This window comes from Coregonus lavaretus (genome assembly GCF_964263955.1).
Source record: "Coregonus lavaretus genome assembly, chromosome: 15".
In the NCBI taxonomy this organism is placed as follows: domain Eukaryota; kingdom Metazoa; phylum Chordata; class Actinopteri; order Salmoniformes; family Salmonidae; genus Coregonus; species Coregonus lavaretus.
This window is the reverse complement of record NC_140002.1, coordinates 6,438,242-6,451,340: the sequence shown is the minus strand read 5'-3', so window position 1 is coordinate 6,451,340 and position 13,099 is coordinate 6,438,242. Positions and strand designations below refer to the sequence as shown.

Sequence of the window (13,099 nt, the reverse complement as noted above, 5' to 3'; positions counted from 1 at the left end):
CCTCAATTAGTATTTAGTAGCATTGCCTTTAAATTGTTTAACTTGGGTCAAACGTGTCAGGTAGCCTTCCACAAGCTTCCCACATAAGTTGGGTGAATTTTGGCCCATATCCCTGCCTGTGCTATTAAACCCCTACAACTCATCCAGAACGCTGCAGCCTGTCTGGTGTTCAACCTTCCCAAGTTCTCTCACGTCACCCCGCTCCTCCGCACACTCCACTGGCTTCCAGTTGAAGCTCGCATCTGCTACAAGACCATGGTGCTTGCCTACGGAGCTGTGAGGGGAACGGCACCTCCTTACCTTCAGGCTCTGATCATTCCATACACCCAAACGAGGGCATTGCGTTCTTCCACCTCTGGCCTGCTGGTCCCCCTACCTCTGCAGAAGCACAGTTCCCGCTCAGCCCAGTCAAAACTGTTCGCTGCTCTGGCACCCCAATGGTGGAACAAGCTCCCTCACGACACCAGGACAGCGGAGTCACTGACCACCTTCCGGTGACACTTGAAACCCTACCTCTTCAAGGAATACCTGGATAGTATAAAAGTAATCCTTCTCCCCCCCTCAGAAAAATATATATATAAAATTTTAAAAAATGACGATTAAAAATACTCAATTTTTTTTATTGAAAAATAATAATTGTAAAGTGGTTGTCCCACTGGCTATAATAAGGTGAATTCACCAATTTGTAAGTCGCTCGCACACGCTTTTTCAGTTCTGCCCACAAATGTTCTATAGGATTGAGGTCAGGGCTTTGTGATGGCCAGTCTAATACCTTGACTTTGCTGTCCTTAAGCCATTTTATCACAACATTGGAAGTACGCTTGGGGTCATTGCCCATTTGGAAGACCCATTTGCGACCAAGCTTTAACTTCCTGACTGATATCTTGAGATGTTGCTTCAATATATCCACAATTTTCCTTCCTCATGATGCCATCTATTTTGTGAAATGCACCAGTCCCTCCTGCAGCAAAGCACCCCACAGCATGATGCTGCCACCACCGTTCTTCACGGTTGGGATGGTGTTCTTCGGCTTGCAAGCTACCCCCTTTTTCCTCCAAACATAACGATGGTCATTATGGCCAAACAGTTATATTTTTGTTTCATCAGACCAGAGGACATTTCTCCAAAAAGTATGATCCTTGACCCCATGTACAGTTGCAAACCATAGTCTGGCTTTTGTATGGCAGTTATGGAGCAGTGGCTTCTTCCTTGCTGAGCGGCCATTCAGGTTATGTCGATATAGGACTCGTTTTACTGTAGATATAGATACTTTTGTACCCGTTTCCTCCAGCATCTTCACAAGGTCCTTTGCTGTTGTTCTGGGATTGATTTGCACTTTTCACACCAAAGTACGTTAATCTCTAGGAGACAGAACGCGTCTCCTTCCTGAGCGGTATGATGGCTGTGTGGTCCCATGGTGTTTATACTTGCATACTATTGTTTGTACAGATGAACGTGGTACCTTCAGGCGTTTGGAAATTGCGCCCAAGGATGAACCAGACTTGTGGAGGTCTACAATTTTTTTTCCTGAGGTCTTGGCTGATTTCTTTTGATTTTCCCAAGGTGTCAAGCAGAGGCACTGAGTTTGAAGGTAGGCCTTGAAATACATCCACAGGTACACCTCCAATTGACTCAAATGATGTCAATTAGCCTATCAGAAGCTTCTAAAGCCATGACATAATTTTCTGGAATTTTCCAATCTGTTTAAAGGCACAGTCAACTTAGTGTATGTAAACTTCTGACCCACTGGGATTGTGATACAGTGAATTATAAGTGAAATAATCTGTCTGTAAACAATTATTGGAGAAATGACTTGTGTCATTGCCAAAACTATAGTTTGTTAAAAATAAATTTGTGGAGTGGTTGAAAAACAAGTTAATGACTCCAACCTAAGCGTATGTAAACTTCCGACTTCAACTGTACATTTACTACTCCTATGTGGATATAGCGCTTAACGCTCAGTATGATAAATGGACCGGTTCTCAGAGGCCGGAGCGTTTCGGGGAAAGCACATTCTACACACGAAAGTGGAAAGTTTCTTCTGACAGGATAAAACATTGAGCTCAAACAACTCCATGACTTCTGCTCATTTGATGGATCAGGTTACCCATGGATGTGGAATTTAGGCTGATTCTCCTTTCCATTGCATTCTCCAGGCTGAAGCGTAGTACAATTCTGGGCCTACGCTTCACTTTACTACTCAGGAGGAGGACATTTTCATCCTGGATCTGTTGTCATCCCAAACCGCAGTAGCCAGCTACTCTTCACATCTGAGAATTTCAAACCCGCCATTGGGTTATATAATCTTCCACTCTGCTTTATCCCCATTACTGAGTTTTCCGTTCCAAATGGCTGTTTAGCCTGACGATTTTCTTTGGATTAGAGATTAGATAACTATATTGCATTACAACATGTTGCTCCTGTCCTTCCCAACACCAAATGACTCATCCCAAATGGTCCTGAACTAAGAAGTATACATCGGTGTAAGCAGTGGAAAGACACGTTTCACCCATCATGATAGGATGAATATACAATATCAATCCAATGGTCCATTTCAGAGGCCATGCTGTGCCACAATGTGTACGCCTTAATGAATGTGATGCAAGAGTGCTCTGTGGGGGGTAGAGAATTGATCACTTTGACTGGCTTCCATGTGACTGAAAAGAGCAATATATGGCTGCATCGGACAATTAAATCTAATGTACTGTATCATTAATTTATTCATTCATTCCAATTAAGACCTTGTCAATGCTGTCTGGTTAACCCTCTAAAAAACAACTTTAGGAGACGATCGTTTTGAGGTCAGTATAGTGTCTGAAGGCTGCGTTACCAAATAGCACCCTATTCCCTATATAATGCACCACTTTTGACCAGAGCTATGTAGGTGGTAGGGTAGGGTGCCATTTGGGACTCAGACAGTGCCATGTAGACGTACCTGCTGATGGCCAGTGTGAGCTCCCCCATGCAGGCCTTGATCCTGTTCTGGGCCTCCATGTGTGTCATGGTCTCTGTGCTGTCCCCATTGATGGCCAGGATAGTGTCTCCAGGACACAGGTCCCCCTGTGCTGCCTTACTGCCCGGTGTTACCTAACCACCAAACAAAGATAGACAAAGAGAACATATTAGGGTGGACGTGCCACACCCAACCAAAATACAATAATATTGTCAGTCTATTCACACTGTAATGCTAGGACTATAGGTTTACATATCCTAATGCTAGCAGCAGTGAGTGACACAGCAAAATGAGCAAGCAGCCACTTAAAGTGTGTGAAAATAGTGTCAAAGCATTGATAGCCACCATGATATGACAAGCAGGTTCTAAAACAATGAAATTCAACAGTGGAAGACAAAATGTGCCTCACTATTTTTAAGCCCTACATAAAATAAAATTGTCATCATACCACCCAAATCTACAGGACGTCAACAGGTGTCCACCCAATTCCCTGCTACTAGGACCCATAGGGCTCTGGTCAAAAGTGGTGCACTGTATAGGGAATAGGGTGTAATTTGAGACGCACCCAGCCCATGAGTGCTGTCCATCAGAAAACACACGGCCCTCTAATAAGACCTGTCTAACACAGATTTATTTATTTAACCAGGGAAAAACACAGAGACCTAGATCTCATTTGTAAATGTGCCATGGGAACAATACAGAAAATAAGATGTTTACACAATTTAAAACTCAAAATTAAATAAATAACAAATAAAACAAAATAAAACACATTTATCAATGTAAAAATCCCTAGCCTTTCTCCTAAACTGACCCTGAGACTACACACCCAAATGAAACATTCCTTGGAGATTATTCCACATGATAGGGGCCTGATAGGAAAAGGCAGATTTACCCAACTCTGTGGATACACGTGGGGTCTCCAGCATTAACCAACCCTGTGATCAGTGCAGATACAGTGCATGTTCCTCTATGATCCCTCACTCTAGATAAACAGTGCCTTGCAAAAGTATTCATCCCCTTTCGCGTTTTTCCTATAATTTAAATGGATTTTTATTTGGATTTCATGTAATGGAAATGTAAGTGAAATGAAAAATATTACTTGTTTAAAAAAGAAAAGTTGTTCAATCAGTTAAACAAAGCTTATTAATTATAATTGTACATGATATACTCAGTATAAAAGAGGGGTGGCCATCAACATGCTTTCTCTATAACACGCATGGATGAATGCAATATTTTACCTCCCGTGTGACATGTAAACTTTGTTGGACTGAACCATAACCAATCAGAGTGAAGATGTTTAGTGGGTCGTCATAGAACTAATGGCGCTCCAGACGTGTCACTTTCCTGTAATCAATTTCTTTAAGTGTTGTGCTTTCACAGCTCTCACTTCATAAAAGCGCAAATCGCAACTTGATCTCATAATATGGCCTATTACTCTGAATGCTGTTTGCAAGTTACATTAGGATAGATTATAATTTGGGCCAATGGTTGGAACACAATTGTCTTAAAATAACATTTGGACACAGCCCATTATAAATAAATGGCAGCCGACAGTTTAATAATTTGAGAACATGGACTGAAAACAATGTTAATGTCTTAAATTACGCAAATTAAATCGCTTACCCTGGAAATAGTAACATTTTGTTGTGCATCAATATTGAAACACTGGCAGCTCAAAAGAACATTTAAAATGACCTGCAGATGATCTAAAGCATGATTCCCCAAACTCAGTCCTGGGGCCCCACCTTGGTGCACGTTTTGGTTTTTGCCCTAGCACTACACAGCTGATTTGAATCAGCTGTGTAGTGCTAGGGCAAAAACTGAAATGTGTTGGGGGGGGGGGGGGGGGGGGTGACACAGGACCGAGTTTGATTTATAGCACTTCACAATATCTATGGAGAACAAGCGCTTCCGCAGCAGGAGAGCAGGCCGGCACACTGAGCAGTGCTTTGCTTTAAGAGGAAAAGCACATAAATTCATGGTCCATGAAAAACTAATAGCCGAGACGAGTGTTTCAGTGTGGAATGCCTAATTTCCAGCCTCTGACTCCCCTCCCGGTCACAGGCAGTCCCGGTAAACGTAGGGGTCACTGCCGTGGGGTCTGACTGCTCCTGAGAAAACAGAGGTGTATTGTGGATGATGTGACGGTGCAGGAGGGACAAAGACTAGGGTCCAGGCATAAATGGCCATCCATACGAGACTCCCTCATGCTCCCTTACAACAGGCCTTTAATTATCCAGAACACACGCTCGGATGCATTCACACAAACACTATACTGAAGCTATTAGTACAACAAGCAGTCCCTGTTTAAATGTATGGAGGGTGTTTGGTGAAAGGTTCAGAGTCCAGATCCCTTCTTAGGCAAATTTTATGAAATCAATTGAATGCATATTCAGTGCATTGCTTGAGCAATCTAAAACAATGAGTCACTCCAGAACATGGTCCCTTCACACAATGACACAGTTAATCAGTAACACATTCAGTCAGTGGTTAGCATATTACATTTTAATGTCACACAGAAAGGCCATGGGGCCTGCCAAAGACTGAGCGAGTCCCCCAACGTACAGTATGTTGCTTGGAAACAGCAGGATCAACAGTGCTTGGTGAGGTGTGAAATAGGGCAGGGTCAAAATATTGTGTAGTGTCATCGTGTGCCACAGTACAGCAGCATTCATCTGAACAGTTTTGCCCTGTGGGCCCGATCTACATAAAAAGGCTCACATGGTGAAATAGACGAATAAGGCTGGCAACCGGACAAACAACTACTTTTGTTTGCTTGCTTGCTTGTTGGATGATGGAGACCATGGTGACACTTAGGGAAAACCATTACTTGCTAGGTTACAAAATTCCCAATGCCGTTTGATTGTCGCACACTTACAAAGGAGTTTAAATGTGCCAGTGCCATAAACAATGGAGCAGCTGTTGAGTAAATCCATTGGCTCTCTCTAATGAGAAGGCAAAGCCAGGGAGAGCGCGCTTGAACTTCAATACAGCAGAGGGATGCAGTCGCATACTACGCTTCGTATACCACCATTGGCGTTAGTCATTGAGTAACGCTCTGAATCCAATTGGTGTAGCTAAATGTCTGTCCTTTGCAAATAAGTCCACTCCTTGCGGTCCATTGACCAATATCCATGTATTTTATTTATGACGCTTTACTGAGTAGTACCGCATGTGCTAGAATTGTATAAATGAATTTGTAATTTGCATGACGGTAATTGAAACCATGTTGAATGCCTCAAGTGCTGGAAATGGCTGCAGGAAAATATTGGCCGACAAAATGTAAGTAAATCTCATTTGGCTGTAAGCCACATGGCTCTTAGGTATGCGGCACAGAGACATAAAGATTAGGGGCACAGAGACAATGTGTTCAGCACTATGGTGTTAGGGAAACCGATCATAAAACAGCAAGCTAACAAGAAAGGCCTGTAAATTAAACTTGGGAAGAACCAGGAGAAGGAAGAAAAAATTAAAATAAAAAAAATAGAAAAAAAAGATTATACTGCCTGGTAGTTACATCCTTATCTCTTAAAAGACCTTCAGAGGAAAGGAAAATATAACAGAGTCCAAATGTCAGTGAAGTAAACCTCTCCTTGCATTTGAAAGGAGGAAACAGACATTGGGAGTCAAGTACTGAAGACTACAGCTTTATCTACTCTGCGATAATATATCTCTGATAAGGAGTAAACGTCAGTGACCTCAGTCACATTCAGTAGAGAAAATACACAAGACAATGGTTTGTAAAGGCTCGATATGTATAGACCTTATGAACAGGATCTGACCTTGGCATCAGTGTGTAGGCCCACTACAACTGTATCGTCTACCTAGCCAACAAATATTTACCAGAACGTTGTGGGAAAGTTGTCAAATAACCCAAATATAACCTTTAGGGAACGTTACGGGAAAGTTATGTATTAGCTGGGAATCATCCATTCTCAGGACCAAACAAGTCATACAGTTTGGAGCGACCAAAGGAAACTTGTGAATAATCCTTAACACACATTTTTGTATTCATTTAATAATAATATGCCATTTAGCAGACGCTTTTATCCAAAGCGACATACAGTCATGTGTGCATACATTTTTACGTATTGGTGGTCCCGGGGATCGAACCCACTACCCTGGCGTTACAAGCGCCATGCTCTACCAATTGAGCTACAGAGGACCACATTTACATGACATGGAGCAGTGAACTACTGTCCAAGAGGACAAATGCTTGAAGTGGCACCATTAGCTGGCCACTTGGGTCACCTCTTGCATGAGAGCTGAATTTACATTGATTTAACAAGGTTTTATCCCACAACTGCTATTTTCTGCACATCCCTTCAAAATGCTTTGGCAAATCCATCAGTGACCTGGCTGGCAATTTAGATGCACAACTCCTATGGACTTTACATTCATCAACTCCAGCCTAATTGCCCAACCTCAGGAAATTAGCACCTTTAGCTACAAACCAGCTGCTGCTATCAGGACTGTGTACTGGGACCCATAACGTTCACTGTCTCAGAGTGCAGGTGTTCTAGATCATGAACTCAGATATGCACAGGGGAATCTGCCCTCTGTAAAATAGAGTGCCGCTCAGCACTTGGATGGAAAAACGCTGAAGTATCTCGCCGGTTAGGCATGTCCACTCCACTCTTTCCTATTTGGCTACATTTTACATTTTAGTCATTTAGCAGACACTCTTATCCAGAGCGACTTACAGTTAGTGAGTGCATACATATTTTTTTTCATACACTGAGCTTGAACCATGTGGGGGTTTGGTTGAATCCATATAGGGACATTTGGACCTCATTGTAACCTTGCTACATCAGTACTACATATGGTGTAGTACGTACACTCATGGTGCGGTATAGCAGGAATGCAGTGAATGTGATTAATAGCAAGCAGGGAATACTAGAGCAGCAGCAGCAATTGAATAACAATAGATATATCGTAGCATAAACAGTGAGGGAAAAAAGTATTTGATCCCCTGCTGATTTTGTACGTTTGCCCACTGAAATAAATTATCAGTCTATAATTTTAAATGGTAGGTTTATTTGAACAGTGAGAGACAGAATAACAACAACAAAAATCCAGAAAAACACATGTCAAAAATGTTATAAATTGATTTGCATTTTAATGAGGGAAATAAGTATTTGACCCCCTCTCAATCAGAAAGATTTCTGGCTCCCAGGTGTCTTTTATACAGGTAACGAGCTGAGATTAGGAGCACACTCTTAAATGGAGTGCTCCTAATCTCAGCTTGTTACCTGTATAAAAGACACCTGTCCACAGAAGCAATCAATCAATCAGATTCCAAACTCTCCACCATGGCCAAGACCAAAGAGCTCGCCAAGGATGTCAGGGACAAGATTGTTACCCTACACAAGGCTGGAATGGGCTACAAGACCGTCGCCAAGCAGCTTGGTGAGAAGGTGACAACAGTTGGTGCAATTATTTGCAAATGGAAGAAACACAAAATAACTGTCAATCTCCCTCGGCCTGGGGCTCCATGCAAGATCTCACCTCGTGGAGTTGCAGTGATCATGAGAACGGTGAGGAATCAGCCCAGAACTACACAGGAGGATCTTGTCAATGATCTCAAGGCAGCTGGGACCATAGTCACCAAGAAAACAATTGGTAACACACTACGCCGTGAAGGACTGAAATCCTGCAGCGCCCGCAAGGTCCCCCTGCTCAAGAAAGCACATATACAGGGCCGTCTGAAGTTTGCCAATGAACATCTGAATGATTCAGAGGAGAACTGGGTGAAAGTGTTGTGGTCAAATGAGACCAAAATGGAGCTCTTTGGCATCAACTCAACTCGCCGTGTTTGGAGGAGAAGGAATGCTGCCTATGACCCCAACAACACCATCCCCACCGTCAAACATGGAGGTGGAAACATTACGCTTTGGGGGTGTTTTTCTGCTAAGGGGACAGGACAACTTCACCGCATCAAAGGGACGATGGACGGGGCCATGTACCATCAAATCTTGGGTGAGAACCTCCTTCCCTCAGCCACGGCATTGAAAATGGGTCGTGGATTGGTATTCCAGCATGACAATGACCCAAAACACACGGCCAAGGCAACAAAGGAGTGGCTCAAGAAGAAGCACATGAAGGTCCTGGAGTGGCCTAGCCAGTCTCCAGACCTTAATCCCATAGAAAATCTGTGGAGGGAGCTGAAGGTTTGAGTTGCCAAAAGTCAGCCTCGAAACCTTAAATGACTTGGAGAAGATCTGCAAAGAGGAGTGGGACAAAATCCCTCCTGAGGTGTGTGCAAACCTGGTGGCCAACTACAAGAAACGTCTGACCTCTGTGATTGCCAACAAGGGTTTTGCCACCAAGTACTAAGTCATGTTTTGCAGAGGGGTCAAATACTTATTTCCCTCATTAAAATGCAAATCAATTTATAACATTTTTGACATGCGTTTTTCTGGATTTTTGTTTTGTTATTATGTCTCTCACTGTTCAAATAAACCTACCATTAAAATTATAGACTGATAATTTCTTTGTCAGTGGGTAAACGTACAAAATCAGCAGGGGATCAAATACTTTTTTCCCCCTCACTGTAACTAGCCCCCTGGATCAGTGATTCTCAAGACTGGTCCTGGGGACCCAAAGGGGTCAATTTTTTTTCCTTTAGCACTAACACCTGATTAAAATCATCAAAGTCTGATGAATTGGTGTGAATAAGGTGTGTAGTACTAGGGCAAAAACAAAAATGTGCACCCCTTTGGGTCCCCAGGACCAGGCTTCAGAACCGTTGCCCTGGATGATCCCAGCTGGATTCCTTTCCCACCATTATGACTTTTTTAAAAGTTGGAATTGACTACATACGACACTGACTTGGTGTTATGGAGTGGGTCTGATCTTTTAAGCACCATTGGATGCATGATACTGTACCCTGTGATTAACATCCCACATGGCACCCTATTTCCCCATTTAGTGCACTAGTTTCCACCATTTGGGACACAAACAACTAGTGACATCTGGCAAAATCTGACAAAGCTTCAATCATAGTATTTTTATAGTGCCAACAATGCAGTTTGGGTATTACATTTTAGTCATTTAGCAGACGCTCTTATCCAGAGCGACTTAGTGAGTGCATACATTTTTCATACTGGCCCCCCGTGGGAATCGAACCCACAACCCTGGCGTTGCAAGCGCCATGCTCTACCAACTGAGCTACAGGAGGCCCTGTATGGTATTGATCTAACCGGCCTAAGGAAGATTTGAGAAAGTCTAATAATGTCTTGGTACAATGAAAACCACAGTCATGATATCAGATGATCAGCCCTTACATTGCACAAAGTCAAGGTACTGTAAACTCTGAAAGCTCGTTAGCCCTTTAAAAAACAACTAGGCCAAGCAATTATGTCAATGGCCTGGAACATGAGAGGGTATCTAGCTGACCTTGAGTCAGTCTTCTCTCGTGAATCAAAAAATTACACCCTTGGTTGCAATGGTAGTTAAAGGGTCTGGAAGCTTACAGCTGAGACAACACCTGGAATCCCTCAGCAGCACCACAATCTCTGATGAAAAACAAATGTCAACGCCTGGCCCACTCCAGGAGCCCATCACAGTTTACCCTGACTGAGACCAACCATTGGCTAATGCCAAATCCACTGCTGGAATCGACCCTTTACCCATATTTTGAGGTAAAACAAGATTGTTTGAGCTTTTGGTCACTTACGAACATTTATATATTATATTGATATTATACATGATTATAGCCTATTATATTGATATGTGACACCCCATAGTAAGCTACTGTCTTGTTAATAGTATATCATAATGTGGGTGTTGCAAAAAGTACAGATAGGCCAATATAGACAGTCTGTCCTGCATCATGTGGCAACACTGTAGCAAGTTTGTTTGGGTAATCTTAGCAGACAGAATGACAGAGGCCTCTTCATTGTATCAGTCTCATTATGGTGTCTGAGCGCACAGGCAGTGCCATTGAGGACATCTCAATTTTGAAGTAGTCCATTTTCTTCTACTACTTCTATTAGTTCGTAAACAAACTGAAGGGGTGCATACTGCCACCTGGAGTGTGTTGTTTGAACAGGTATAAGCCAAGTTTGGCGATTTACTGCCACCTGCAGTTATGGAATGTTTACTCACAAATACAATTCATTTGCTGATCCCTCCTGATGACCTAGACAGTAATAATAATTCCTTAACTCATAGGAATTCCCACCAAGTTCACTACTTCAAAATGGTGAAAGTCCTCAACAGGGGAGAACGACAGCCCCCTCATTGATGCCACGGAAGTTTAAGGCCGACCGCAGTACTGCAGGCATTGTTTTCAGAAAACAGGATTCCCATTCTAGTGAATGGTAAAATGGTCAATCTTCGTGTAAATAAACGAAAATAAAAAAATACCAAGACAATCATGGTACCAATACCTGCTTCTAATAAACCAGATGGCCTTGAACCGATTATTTAAACGTCGCACACAGAAGTGAAGGATAATTTAGTTGCTAATGTCTATCGCTTTTCATTTGTATCTGCTGTAGTTTTAGAATCTCAGAGTTGGTTACTGTTTCTGTCACGTATTTGGCCACGTTCGTGTGGCTCAAACAAAAACACCCTAATGATTGGTTGACAAATAGTGCCTCCCACAATGCATGTGATGGCTGCATGATGTGGTTGGTGAGAAACAACTGAAGCGACTTGAAGGCGCCTTAATGAAATTGCATGTCCTTTGATCACCTGATTTTTGTTAAATTCATGCAGTCGCAAGTCGCGCACACAACCATAATGCGACACTTAGAAAGGCTATGACCAACAATGGTCACCGACTAAACAAAAGTGATCCACTCGAACGCGCCCATTCTCTATGAAGGCAGAGCAGAATTAACAGCAACCGTCGCGTTTCACAATGAAGCATGGTAGCACGCTACACTTAATTCAACACTAGGCTACCTTCCCATGCGAGAAGACCCCACCACTTATTTGTATAATAAATGGAAAGTGAACATAACACCTAATAGATGCACAATTTGTGGGTGTTTGGGATAATAAACCGCATCCCTACAACGGCACAATGTGGTGAATCTGGCACACTTGAATAAACTTCGACGCACGAGCCGGTGGATAACGTTACTTCACCGTCTGTCTTGAGCTAGAGTAGGCGGGACACTGCGAAAATATCATCTAGAGCCTCCGAGAATATGCTGACAACACAATCACGTTGACACTTGGATGTGAATAGTCAAATTAAAATCAGTGGTTTTAGAAGGATTGAGACGGTCAGTCGATCGGTGAAATGCGTCAGCCTCGTTGCCAGAAAAGCTATCTTTGTATATCAATTTTGGTATTATTCTTTGTCGAAATACAACCTCAATTCACAATAAGGGGTGGTGACAAATTACATTAACATCATTAGACCCAACGCATTAATGGCTACAGCAATCGTATTTTGACATAATAAATAAATGGGAACACATTTAGGTTACATACCCGCGAAATAGTTAACGGTGTACTAAAGTCCCTTCCACCGACCAGTCGAAAACCCCAAGGTGAGGGTCCCTTCAGTGTCACAGTCTGGGGCATAATTGATTTAGAACAATTATATCCGTAGGAACTGTGTGATAAACTGTGCAAAACAACTAGTTTCACCGCCTATGAGCTGCTAGGCAACGTTGTCTCTGTCGCAAAAACTTTCTTCTCCACTTGATTCAACTTTAAATAATGAAACCGCCTCTGACGTGTGATGGGGAGTTGTTGTATGAAGCCGCCTGACTGCCTAGCTCGAGTTTAATCTGAATGGGAGGGTGCAACGAAACGCGGTTCCATGGAAACGATCCACTCTTTATTGTTTTAGGATGACAGACCACCTAGATTAGAAGTACCTATTGTAGTTTTTTAACTAAAGAAAATAAATTACAGGATTGGGATAGATAGAACATTGGACTTCAGTTCCCAGGCATGTGTAAAGTAGGACAGCATTTTTTTTAAACACCTGCATATACACAGGCAGCCAATTCTGATCTTGTTCCACTAATTGGTCTTTTGACCAATCACATCAGATCTTTTCACATCAGCTCTTTTTCAGATCTGATCTGATTGGTTAAAAAAACAGTTACTGAAGAAAAAATAAATCAGAATTGGGCTGCCTGTGTAAATCCAGTTTGAGCCTGATTGGTGTCACGCTTT

General features: G+C 42.5%; 1 protein-coding gene across 2 annotated transcripts in view; it reads right to left on the bottom strand.

Moving 5' to 3' along the window:
- The window catches only part of LOC311142184 (PDZ and LIM domain protein 4-like), a 41,404-nt gene extending 28,731 nt beyond the window's left edge, over positions 1-12,673 (bottom strand). The window contains exons 1-2 of one of the 2 annotated variants that reach the window (XR_014614273.1): positions 12,404-12,673; positions 2,936-3,087 (exon numbers count right to left, since the gene is read on the bottom strand). Coding sequence is in view for 1 of the 2 variants with exons in the window: in XM_084177778.1 (XP_084033904.1) it covers positions 2,936-3,087; positions 12,404-12,496 (245 nt within the window). In the remaining variant the exon portion in view is untranslated. The remainder of the gene's footprint in view (positions 1-2,935; positions 3,088-12,403) is intronic. The other variant, XM_084177778.1, reaches the window with a different exon arrangement.
- Positions 12,674-13,099: the final 426 nt, after the last annotated feature.